Source organism: Lolium rigidum, chromosome 2 (assembly GCF_022539505.1).
Source record: "Lolium rigidum isolate FL_2022 chromosome 2, APGP_CSIRO_Lrig_0.1, whole genome shotgun sequence".
In the NCBI taxonomy this organism is placed as follows: Eukaryota; Viridiplantae; Streptophyta; class Magnoliopsida; order Poales; family Poaceae; genus Lolium; species Lolium rigidum.
The window spans coordinates 59,293,572-59,305,888 of record NC_061509.1 but is presented as its reverse complement, the minus strand read 5'-3'; the positions used below and the strand labels follow the sequence as shown (position 1 = coordinate 59,305,888).

The window sequence follows — 12,317 nt, the reverse complement described above, 5'->3', positions numbered from 1 at the left end:
GAAGGATTGGGGATTTCGCCGGCGTTCTGGTTTGATTGTTAGACTATCATAACTGTAGTCAAAGGGTATCTCCAACGGGGCGACGTAAATGGAGTGGAGACGCAAACGCGGCGCAAACTTTCAGGGTGCATGTCCCGTCGGTGCCTCTTCGCGAGCCGCAGAGGACCGCCGAGATTTGGCGCAGGCGGCAGTACCTGCCGCCGGACCTCCACGCCGATCCCGCCTTCGCCGTGGACTCCAATGACTGACACACCTGGCGCGAGACAGAGGAGGAAGGCGGGCTTCCTCGACGACCGAGACTACCCGTTTGACTAGCCTCCACCTCCTGCACGCCCGTCTCGTCGTCTAACACGGCCCCGTCTCAGATGGGATCGGCCAGGTACATGGGTTTGAGCGGGCCATTGGCTTGGCGGTGGAAGACTTCCTGATGGTGGCAGTGGTGGTTACCTCCGGTGACGGATTCTAGCGGCGGCAGAGATGCAGGGGGACATGCTGTTTGGGTGAAAACCCTAGGTTCTTCTCTTTGCCCTCTCCGTGATCCCATCTGTTGCTGGTGGAAGGTCGGCTGGCTGCAGGGCGTTGCCCAGGTCTTCCTGGTGTATATGTGTTGCTTCGGCTGGCCTGGGATGGTGATACGTCTCCAACGTATCTATAATTTCTTATGTTCCATGCTAGTTTTATGACAATACCAACATGTTTTAGTCATACTTTATAATGTTTTTATGCATTTTCTGGGACTAACCTATTAACAAGATGTCGCAGTGCCAGTTCCTGTTTTCTGCTGTTTTTGATTTCAGAAAAGTTAGTTTATGAATATTCTTGGAATTGGACGAAACAAAAGCCCACGGTCTTATTTTCCACGGAGGGTTCCAGAACACCGAAGAGGAGACGGAGAAGGGCCACGAGGCGGCCACCCCATAGGGCGGCGCGGCCCCACCCCTGGCCACGCCGCCATATGGTGTGGGCCCCTCGGGTGCCCCCTACGCTGCCCCTTCGCCTACTTAATCCCTCCGTCGCGAAAACCCTAGTACCGAGAGCCACGATACAGAAATAGTTCCAGAGACGCCGCCGCCGTCAACCCCATCTCGGGGGGTTCAGAAGATCGCCTCCGGCACCCTGCCGGAGAGGGGAATCATCACCGGAGGGCTCTACATCACCATGCCCGCCTCCGGAATGATGCGTGAGTAGTTCATCCTTGGACTACGGGTCCATAGCAGTAGCTAGATGGTTATCTTCTCCTCTTGTGCTATCATGTTTAGATCTTGTGAGCTGCTTATCATGATCAGGATCATCTATTTGTAATACTACATGTTGTGTTTGTTGGGATCCGATGAATATTGAATACTATGTCAAGTTGATTATTGATCTATCATATATGTGTTATTTATGTTCTTGCATGCTCTCCGTTGCTAGTAGAGGCTCCGGCCAAGTTGATACTTGTGACTCCAAGAGGGAGTATTTATGCTAGATAGTGGGTTCATGTCTCCATTGAATCTGGGGGAGTGACAACAACCCCTAAGGTTGTGGATGTGCTGTTGCCACTAGGGATAAAACATCGATGCTTTGTCTAAGGATATTTGTGTTGATTACATTACGTGCAGTACTTAATGCAATTGTTTGTTGTTTGCAACTTAATACTGGAGGGGGTGCGGATGCTAACCTGAAGGTGGACTTTTTAGGCATAGATGCATGCTGGATGGCGGTCTCTCTTTGTCGTAATGCCCTAAGTAAATCTCATAGTAGTCATCATGATATGTATATGCATCTCTATGCTGTCAATTGCCCAACTGTAATTTGTTCACCCAACATGCTATTTATCTTATTGGAGAGACACCACTAGTGAACTGTGGACCCCGGTCCATTCTTTTACATCTGAAATACAATCTACTGCAATCACTGTTCTCTGTTATTTTCTGCAAGCAAACATAATTCTCCACACCATACGTTTAATCCTTTATTTTCAGCAAGCCGGTGAGATTGACAACCTCACTATTAAGTTGGGGCAAAGTAGTTTGATTGTGTTGTGCAGGTTCCACGTTGGCGCCGGAATCACTGGTGTTGCGCCGCACTACACTCCTCCACCAACAACCTTCACGTGGCCTTCATCTCCTACTGGTTCGATAAACCTTGGTTTCTTACTGAGGGAAAACTCGTTGCTGTACTCATCATACCTTCCTCTTGGGGTTCCCAACGGATGTGTGCTTTACCATCACAAGGAAGCTTCTACACGCTAGCAGATGGTCGGCGGCGTTGGGGCATAACCTGAATAAAGGTGGCGATCCTAGGGTTGCTCTTGTGCGAAGATGAAGACCTGCATGAGGCCTATCCTTCTCGATCTAGCCATAGTGTTGAGTTTCGGAAGGCACCACCGATGAATGTAACAGTGCATATATTGCCTGGAATTTGCTAGACATGGTGGTATTCGGTCGTGCGCACCTATGCGTTTATTCCGACCGTTTGGTTTTGGAGGGAGCGGCACGAAGCTCTGTTCTTTCTTGCCATACAACGCCATTTTGGTCCTGGGTGAAGTCAGAGGTGGAGAATATCATGATGGCCGGATTTGGACTACTAGCAATGGTGGTCTAAGTCTATGTGCTGGTGAGGAACTTGCTTGGTGTTCTGGGCTTGCAGCAGCAGTATGAAAGTGGGGGCGACAAAGACAGGTGAAGTTTAGAATTCTGCCTTTCAGAATGAAAATCCAAGGTCCGGACTTAATTGGTTGTGTCTGGCAATGACTTTGTTGAAGGCATTATTTTGAAAGCGCAGACTATCTTCAGGATGAAAACCTAAGATCTTTGATCGGGCGACGACGGTGCTGGTGCATCGTTCACTTCTTGGAGGCGTCGCTTTTGAAGAGTCTAAAGTTCGGTGTTGTCGTGGTGGTTGTATTGTTGTTGTTAGGGCTGGAATGCTGTGGCGGGGCTTTTTTTCACTTTTATGGCGGTGTGCATCCGTATTGCCATTAGGACGGTGCGTTGTTGCAGAGTGTAGATTAATTGATATCTTCTGATATTAATATATTTATTTTATTGAAAAAATTTGAGCAGACTTACCTCCTACCTGCTGTTGCCTGATGCGATTTTGTTGTGCATCTATCGTTCAAGTCTGAAGCTAGAGAGTTTGAACCGTTGGATGAATGTTGGATGCAAGGTGCCAGGTACGTGGTGAGTGGTGACTTGCAGTCCCCGTCCCTGCCCTTCCCCCTCTTCCACTGTGGTGGCCGACTACAGATTCCGGCGGCCGCCGAACCCTCTCTTCGCCGGCGCTCCAGAAGAAGCGCCCGAGATTCCTCTCCAGCGAGGCCGCGCCACCGCTGCTATCCTAGCGTGGACAGGAGAGATCCACCCAGGCCGACTCCTTCCTTCCCCCCCTCTGTGGTACGGATGCCCTAACTTATTTCGCTTGGATAGGTCTAGGAGCGCTTTGTTCGTCGCTGCGAGCAAACCAAGTGCGCGCCGCCCTTGTTAATCCCTGAGATGCGTGAATCCACCCAGTTAGATTCGACCCGGTTTGTACTAGTAGCAGCTTGTTTCCCCGCTCAAAGAAGTTGGGATCGACCCGAGAGAGTTAGGGTTTGCGCCTGGCGCTGGTAGGTTGCACTGCGCGTGCCTACATATGCGTACGAGCGGCGGGTCTGTGCGTTTAGCGCCTTCCCAGGCATATATCTGGGAACCGTCGTTCTAGGCATCCAGAGTGTCTGCACTGAACTTTAGTTCCCATGTTTACGCGTGTTCCTGTGTGCTTGTGTAGATTTAATTTCTATGACATAGGGCGGTAGGGACATTACACGCATTTCTGATGCTCTGGTGATGCTTCAATGCTTGCAGGCGAGTGTCCAGATGAGTTCGAAGAAGGTTCCGTTCAATCGGCATAAGGAGAAAGAGGAGGCGAGGAGGAAGGTCAGCGATTTGGATCCCTTTTAACCTTTTCCTGAGATACTTGGGTCTTCTGCACTTACATATCGTTCCTATCTGAAATTAACTGCTTTGGTACGTGAAGAGGGAGGAAGATGAAGCGGCACGCGTGTATTTGGAGTTTGCGCAGTCATTTGAGGGTGAAAGCACATCTGGCTCGAAGTTTGTCCGAGGGGGTGTGATTGATCCCAATGCCAAGCTGAGAGCTGATTCTGAAGGTTAGTCATAGGGGTTTCATTTTTCTTCTTCTTCTAAACTTTGCCATGCTTGCCTTCCAGTCTGTAGTTTCAATATTAATCATGATGGGTATATGTATGCATTGTTTCTTTTATTGCTCCAATTAATCAAGAGGCTGTCCTTTTTACTCATTCGGCAATGACAGGTGGAAAGTCCAAAGATAGGGAGTCTGTTACAAAGAAGGGCAGTAGGTAAAGGAAAAAAAGTATTTGATTTCTGGAAGATGGTATCCTGTGGCACCGCAGCTACATCTTTAGACAGTCACGTGCCAACATAACCAGAACTAAGAACTCCGAGATCATTTACGAGAGCTTTTTAAACGCATCATCATTTGCTATATGCCATCATTATGATTCATGAATTGTTCGTACATTTACCTTTTTGGTTTGTTGCCCAGTGCTGAATGCTTTCAAACTATGAGTGGTCTGAAGAAGAAAACAGTCTCATCTGGCCTTATGACATCTCGTTTCATGACTTAATAGGTCACTTGTATTTATGCTGTAGTTCTGACAAATAGTCGAGCTTTCTTGACAGAGCAAACTTGTTGTCGCTGACTTACTGCTCAAGGTCATGATAATGTATTGATGTTATGGAACTTAGGTTTTCCTTTTATGTAGTACACCGGTAATGTGGTCATGACTTTGTTGAAGCATGGATCACGGAGTGGGTATCCATGTTTCTATCAAAAAGCCATTGATCGAGATAGATGTAAATTTGGAAAACATGTATGAATAATACTAATACATTGACAGAAAATGTGGTGTTTGGTGTAAATCTGTAACCACCAGATGCATCAATCCTTCGTACAAGTAGTTTCAAATGTCAATTGCGCTGACTGAATTTATAGAATCTTGAATCAACTTCTAAATTCTATTTTAAACATCTGATGCTGCAGGGTTGGGATCAACTAGTGCGCGCACAGAGTTCTGTTTTTTGTTATCATTTATGCTTTGAGTCTACTGCTACTCTGACCCTTTATCAGCTAATTATAAATCAAATGAATCTTAGTTTCTGACACTGTTTTCACTTCCAATAAAACTATTATTTGCATATTTTATGCAATGATCAGCATACTTGAATGTTCTGCATGTTTAGGTCATGATTTACATATAATGATATAAGATTGACTGTGTTTTGTACGAGGTGGTATGTTTTTTTTTTCATAATGCTGGACCATTTTCAGCTTATTGTGAATGCTCTTTACGTTGGCTGCACCGCGAAGGAAGTCTCGTAGTTTGCGAAAACCAACCAATTAAGTTAACAAGGACAATCTATAATCAGGCCCAGCTTCTGGTTACTGTGTTGTGGAAATTTGTCATTTGCAGTGAATGTTTAGCTATTTACTAATTCTGATATGATTTTGCTTGGCTCAGAAAAGATACTTTCAGACATTTATTTTTTATTCAAAAGTGGAAACTTAGTTATTTTTTGAACCACAGTGCAGATTGGAGTTTCACTCATTTGATTTTTCTCCTCTTATGTAGTCGTGCTAGAATAATTTACAAATATTCCATGGTTTCCACTAAATCGGTAAATATTTGAAGGCAGTGGCCTGATTGTATAAGATTTAATATTAACTGGACTTCTTCTATAAAGTAGAATGGTTTCAAACTTATGGGAAAATTAATAAACTGCGTGTGTATATTAGATTGGCATGATTTTGTATACAAAAGAGACACCGAATAGAGGAAGGTAAAAGTTTCATTAGTTTGTTAAGAAGATCCAAAATATTCCTGTAGAGAGTGAATTAGGTGTTCGTTTCATTGGTTGCATCCATTTGTTGCTGTTGTTACCTGTAACCCCATGATATCTAGGTGTACAAAATGATAGTCAGCATAATATAACTTACCAGCATAACATATCTTATACATAGCATATTTTTATCCAGGTATGTTCCATCTTTTTTGCCACCAACATTTGGGAGAGAGCCAGAGAAAAAGGTTGGGATGCTTTTGCTATTTGATTTCCTCAGTTTTCAGTGTGGTTCTTTGGTTAATCATTACCTTGACATGCAGAAGGAAGATGAGCGGCCTAAGGAAAAGGAAAAAGGGAAGCCACGGGCAATAGATACTGTCATGGAGGAACTCAGGTTGGAGAAAGAGCTTCGAGAAAAGCGTAATCAAGAACGTGGCAGCCGTCACGGTGAAGCCTCCGTGGTTAGTATATGTTCGGTTCTTTCCACCAGACATAATATGAAATAAATCAGATGATATTTTTGATTATATCGTTATATTCAGTGTGCTGAAATATACTTTTTAGTTGACTACTTCCTCTGTTCCCTTTTATAAGATGTTTTGGCAGTCTTAATTGGTTTGCTGAAATGTCTTATAAAAGGGAACAGTGAGAGTAGAATGTAAAATCTATCCTGTCTGTTAACTTCGAGAAACTGTTTTTAACAGGTTTCCAGCTGATAGAATAAGTTTGTGATCGCTTCTCATCTTTGTCAAAATTCTTGTAGTCTGTGTTTGTATATGACACATACTGATGCTTGAAACTTTAACCGACAGCACCCTAGCCGGTTTGATGAATTACCAGATGAATTTGATCCCACTGGGAGGTTACCAGGTTCATTTGATGACGGGGATCCGCAAACCACAAACTTATATGTTGGCAATCTCTCCCCTAAGGTTGATTTTCTCTGCTGTTCTTTTTCTGTCTAGACATAACTTGTGTATAAGCATCTAGCTTAACCGTGCAATATGTACCATATGGTGTTAGGTGGATGAGAATTTTCTTTTGAGGACATTTGGTCGGTTTGGACCTATTGCGAGCGTCAAGATCATGTGGCCTCGAACAGAAGAAGAACGCAAAAGGCAAAGACATTGTGGATTTGTTGCATTCATGAATAGAGCAGAAGGACAGGCAGCCAAGGATGAAATGCAAGGTTATTGTGCATTTCTATTCCATGTAGTGGCAATCATGTTATAGCCATAGGAGCTTGAAATATTCGTACTTCTAAAATACTACTTCACTCCTGCTTGTAATTTACTGAAATTATTTATCTCAGGTGTTGTTGTGTACGACTATGAGCTGAAGATTGGGTGGGGGAAATCTGTTGCTCTTCCATCACAAGCACTGCCTGCTCCTCCTCCAGGACATATGGCAATCAGAAGCAAGGAGGTTGCTTCTTCCATTCCAAAGTTTCTGTGTGCAGCTAACTCTTATAATTTGTCTAGAAGGTCTAAGTAGATGACATGTTTTTGGTGTTCTCCTGTGAGTTGTCCTTGATTATCATTATTTTTTCTATGTTGTGCAGGGTAGTAGTGTCATCATATCTGGTTCCGGAGGTCCACCTGTTGCATCTGTTACACCACAGACTTCAGAGCTGGTTGGTGACTTTTTTGCATATGCATTTGTTCTCTTGTTGCATAGTGATTTTACTGTTCATGTCATCATAATAATAAAAGCAATATATCATTGCATTTTCCCATGTTTTCCACTATTCACGAATTATTGAAGTTCCCTTTTCAGAAAATATTAAGTGCTTGGATGAAGAGAAAATTCACAGTTTCCTTGTTGCACATACAAATTAATTTATGGAATATTTTTATCTGTCCTCAGTTGTCATTTTTTCACGGCTATCTGTAGTCCTTTAACATATGTACACCACCTGGATGATAATTATACATATCCCGGTCCGGAAAATGTGATTTTTTTTGAATTGTTGAATAGTAAGGCCTTGGTCAAATACGAAATTTGTGTCCTATCCTGTACACATTGGAACTTTATGAGAGAAACTGGTACCCCCAGTAACTGATTGAGAACTGGTGCTGCTTTGGTCTTTTTGCCGGATATGGATTTTAAAACCTTATTGAACAACACTGTCTTGTATTAAGGTACCACCTATGTTCTTTAGTATCTCGTAAGCCTAGGTATTATCCAGGAAGTTTTGCATTGGTAAGGATGTTGGTATGTAAGTTTTTGTACGTGTAGTCAAATTTCATTAATCTAACTTTACTTCGTGGGTCCATTTGATTTGACAGGTCCTTACTCCAAATGTTCCTGATATAATGGTCGCTCCACCAGAGGATTCACATCTTCGGCATGTGATTGACACGATGGCTCTGCATGTACTTGATGGTGGATGTGCTTTTGAACAAGCTGTAATGGAGAGAGGACGAGGAAAATCATTATTTAGCTTCTTGTTTGACCTTAAATCAAAAGAACACACATACTATGTTTGGCGGTTATACTCATTTGCCCAGGTATGCGTTTTATTTTGTGCTGCTACATTTTCAACGTTATCTCCTATGATCTAACAGTAGAACATTATATATGTTCTGTCCATTGAAATTTCTGTTATTTCTTTAACGTGGTGATGGTAAAGCTGGCTTATGTGCTATCTTTGGTTGCAATAGAGACACATATTATTTTATTTATCACCTTGACATTACAAGTGTATGTTTTGCACAGAGAGAGGCTAGTAATTTATCAAAATGAATAATTCATTAGTTCGATGAAATTTTTGCCCTTTAAGGTTCTGAGTATTCTGTTCACCTTGTTCTCAATTTGGCATTCTAGTAATGTTATATTTCATATATGCAAAACCTCTTGAATGAGCTAGCTATGGGGATCACTGTACCGATATGATGCTAATATTTATGCTTATGATATTGGAATGCAGGGCGATACTTTACAACGATGGCGAACAGAACCGTTTATCATGATTACAGGAAGTGGAAGGTAATAAAGCGCAATGATATTCAAATATGTATTGTTCTTGTGCTTATTGACTCTGGTGACAGTTTTGCATTAAATGTTTTATTTTAGATGGGTTCCACCTACTTTGCCATCCACCAGAAGCCCTGATCGTGAAAAGGAATCTACTTTTGCAGCTGGTAGAAGCAGGGTAAGGTTTTGTTGGACCTTGACAGATGCTATGTAACTTGGTCTTTTTAAAGATGGTGCAACTGCTTCTGTCCATTACAATTTACTATATTAATTTATGTTTCATTCTCCAGCGTGTTGAGGTGGAGCGTACATTGACCGATACACAGCGTGATGAATTTGAGGACATGCTACGTGCATTGACATTGGAGAGAACTCAGATAAAGGCAGCTATGGGATTTGCATTGGATAATGCTGATGCTGCTGGAGAGGTAATACCACCTTGTACATTTGACCTAATCAGTTAAAGTTTCTATTCATCTTTTTGCCTTATGTCTTCAACTTAAGAATATGATTTTGCGTCCTGTTATTTTCCCTTTCCCAAATGTTACACATGGAAATTCTATGATATGTGCCCACCATGAGATACACTAATACCTTGATCATTATGCGTTAACCTTGAAGTCGTGGACTGAAGGGATTCAGCGGTTATACTTTGCATGAACTGTTGTTTGAAACATATGCTTTTTCTGAGACCTAACATATAGAGTGGTACATTTTGACTACATGTATTGTTGCCTACAGGACCATCTGCTCGTTTATATAACTGTACATGTTATATTGCCTACTTGGTTGCCATTTGTTTGTCATGAGCTATACTTCGGAGGCCTACTTTATATTGTTGTATACTTTAAGTATATATTTTAGTTCACATTGCATGAAAACACATTGATTCTGTGTCTTGTATAGATTGTTGAGGTTCTTGCAGAATCTTTGACACTCAAGGAGACACCTATCCCAACCAAGGTTGCACGGCTTATGCTAGTATCTGACATCCTTCATAATAGTAGTGCCCCAGTGAAGAATGCCTCTGCATTTCGAACTAAGTTTGAGGCTGCTATACCTGATGTCATTGAGAGCTTCAATGACTTGTATCGCAGTATCACAGGAAGGATCACTGCTGAAGCTCTGAAGGTAATTGTCGCTATATTTATTGAGTAGTAGAGTTTCACTCTTTTTCTTTGATGTTCTTAAGTAATGCCTTGTTATATTGCTTTTCTGCAGGAGAGGGTGTTGAAAGTTCTACAAGTATGGGCTGACTGGTTCCTGTTTTCTGATGCATATCTGAATGGGCTGAAAGCTACCTTTCTTAGATCAGGCAACTCTGGGGTCACCTTGTTTCACTCTCTATGTGGTGATGCACCTGAAATCGAAAAGAAAACTAACCCAGGGGATGATAAGAACGGATTTAGGTTTGATGAAGATGGTGCCCTGGCGACAGGAAAGGCAGCGGCGATGAAGGAGCTGTTAGGGCTTCCATTTGCTGAACTGGAACGTCGTTGTAGACATAATGGCCTCTCACTATGTGGTGGTAAAGAGATGATGGTTGCCAGGCTGCTTAGCTTGGAGGAGGCTGAGAAGGAGCAAGTATATCAGAGGGACGTTCACATGAAACATGTACAAGGAGACCCTCACAGATCTGGAAGAGAGGATATTGGTTTGAATACTCGTAGTGTTTTGAAACTTGGAGAAGGTACTGGTAAGGCTGACTCAGACATGCTGGGGCTCTCTCGTCATGGTATGGAAACAGGACAAATACTCTCTAGAGAGAGTGCATCTGCTGAACATGAACAAGTTCCAAGTAAGAAGCAGAAAGCTGATCCCATTTTGCCAGCTTCTAAATGGAACCGAGAAGACGATAGTGACGACTATGATGATAGAAAGGATGGCCAGGGATTGGGATTAAGCTATTCATCTGGAAGTGATAATGCTGGTGATTCCGGGAAAGCTGACACAACAGAAATTAGTACAGATCACTTAATTCATCATCCAGATACAATTGTTGATGAAGAGCATAGGTACCCCCTGAATGTTTAAGCATGTAGCCGTTATGTTGTGTGTTTCTCATTCTTTGTACCTATAGTCATAACACCTTTTTATCTGCAGGCAGAAGCTGAGGCAGGTTGAGATTGCTGTAATGCAGTACCGTGAATCTCTTGAGGAGAAGGGTTTGCAGAATATGGAGGAGATTGAGGTGAAGGTTGCTAGCCACCGTAGGCGTCTTCAGTCTGAATATGGTTTGTCTTCTTCAATAGATGGTGCAAACAACAGTCGATCTTCTGGTATGTAAGAAGGCAGGAAGAGAATACCCTGTTCATTTGATAGCTGCACTGCTGTTTCTTTGGCACATTCATCTTTGATACTTATTTTGTAGCTTTGCTTAACAATTCATGTGCTAACAACAACAATGAGCCATGCTGTAGCTTTATGGTGTATCTTATAAGAACTATTATTATGTTTTCCAGAGAGAATATCACTCGAGCGGAAAGAAAGGACCAATGATGCACGTGGTTCTTCCAGGAAGCGGCCTCACAGCCCAACTAGGAGCCATAGTCCTTCAAAGAAGTCGTCTGTGGATAGAGATCGAGAGTACAGTCGCAATAGAGGAAGACTGCATGTGAGTGATGCTGGGAGGGACAGGGCACGTGAAAAAAGTTCAAGCCGAGGGAAGGATGATCACTACGATAGGAGCAGAGACCGGGAAAAGGATAGGAGAACGGGAAGGTGACTGAAGCTTAAGTATCTCCCTGTGCACTCTTTTGCTTGAACATGGTGTTAGAGCAGCTTGGCTGCATCAGACCATCAGTTGATAACGTCTAATGGATAAGAGCGGCGCTCCACGTCTTTAAGAATCTGTTTCTTCCGTGTGTGTGTGTGTGTGTGTGTGCACGTGGTTCTTCCGTGTGAGTTGAGCAGCTGGGTTTGGTGCTATTAACCGCTATGTATGCACTGTAACCCTGCGAAATAGGGTAAGAAAAACACACGTAACAACCAATCGATTCTACTAGCATCTTCGTATTTGCGTGTGCGCGTGTTAGGGCATCTCCAACGCATCGACCCAAACAAATGCGTTGGGCAATTTGGATGACCGCGCGGATAGGCGGACCTAGCTGCCGGTTCGTTTGGGTCGCGTAGTCCGTACCCCAAAAGTGAAATACAACAAAAAAAAAACGAAGACAACTAAACCTAAACCATATTTCATTAAACATATGCCCTATTTTGGGCAAATTTAAACTACAAAAGAAAGCCCTCTATATGGGCTTTAAACTTAAAATAATAATATAAAACCCTATCCTAGGGTTTGATGAGGACGGGGTGGCCGCCGGTGCGCCGCCTAGTCCCTGTGGGCCTCGTCGCCGTGGGCGTCGACGACGTCCCCGGGCGGCGACGCGCTGTTGTGGCTCAACCGCTCCAGGGACTCCGGCCACGGCGACCCCTGGGCCTCTTCCCAGGCCAAGTGGGGGTCCGGAGCCGCCTGCAGCTCCGCCTCCTCCCTGA

At 43.4% G+C, this 12,317-nt stretch overlaps 1 protein-coding gene across 2 annotated transcripts; it reads left to right on the top strand.

Annotated features, from left to right (window-relative positions):
* Positions 1 to 3,219: 3,219 nt before the first annotated feature.
* Positions 3,220 to 11,611, top strand: LOC124691802 (protein RRC1-like). 2 transcript variants are annotated; one of them, XM_047225074.1, is made up of 18 exons: positions 3,220 to 3,377; positions 3,828 to 3,899; positions 4,000 to 4,132; positions 4,297 to 4,342; positions 6,040 to 6,091; positions 6,167 to 6,307; positions 6,659 to 6,778; positions 6,870 to 7,035; positions 7,159 to 7,271; positions 7,408 to 7,479; positions 8,135 to 8,356; positions 8,776 to 8,834; positions 8,922 to 9,000; positions 9,113 to 9,250; positions 9,729 to 9,953; positions 10,044 to 10,837; positions 10,926 to 11,101; positions 11,285 to 11,611. In XM_047225074.1, exons 2-18 carry the CDS (start codon positions 3,840 to 3,842, stop codon positions 11,545 to 11,547), a joined length of 2,859 nt encoding a protein of 952 aa, XP_047081030.1. In that variant the 5' UTR covers positions 3,220 to 3,377; positions 3,828 to 3,839; the 3' UTR covers positions 11,548 to 11,611. The 2 variants fall into 2 exon arrangements, with proteins under 2 accessions (XP_047081030.1, XP_047081031.1); XM_047225075.1 differs by lacking the exons at positions 3,220 to 3,377; positions 3,828 to 3,899; positions 4,297 to 4,342 and having other exon boundaries at positions 4,021 to 4,132.
* The last annotated feature ends 706 nt before the right edge of the window (positions 11,612 to 12,317 follow it).

Coding starts and splice junctions, on each gene's coding strand:
- LOC124691802 (XM_047225074.1), top strand. CDS start 3,840: ATGAGTTCGAAGAAGGTTCCGTTCAATCGGCATAAGGAGAAAGAGGAG. Junction 8,835..8,921: donor ATGATTACAGGAAGTGGAAG/GTAATAAAGCGC, acceptor GTTTTATTTTAG/ATGGGTTCCACCTACTTTGC. Junction 10,838..10,925: donor ATTGTTGATGAAGAGCATAG/GTACCCCCTGAA, acceptor TTTTATCTGCAG/GCAGAAGCTGAGGCAGGTTG.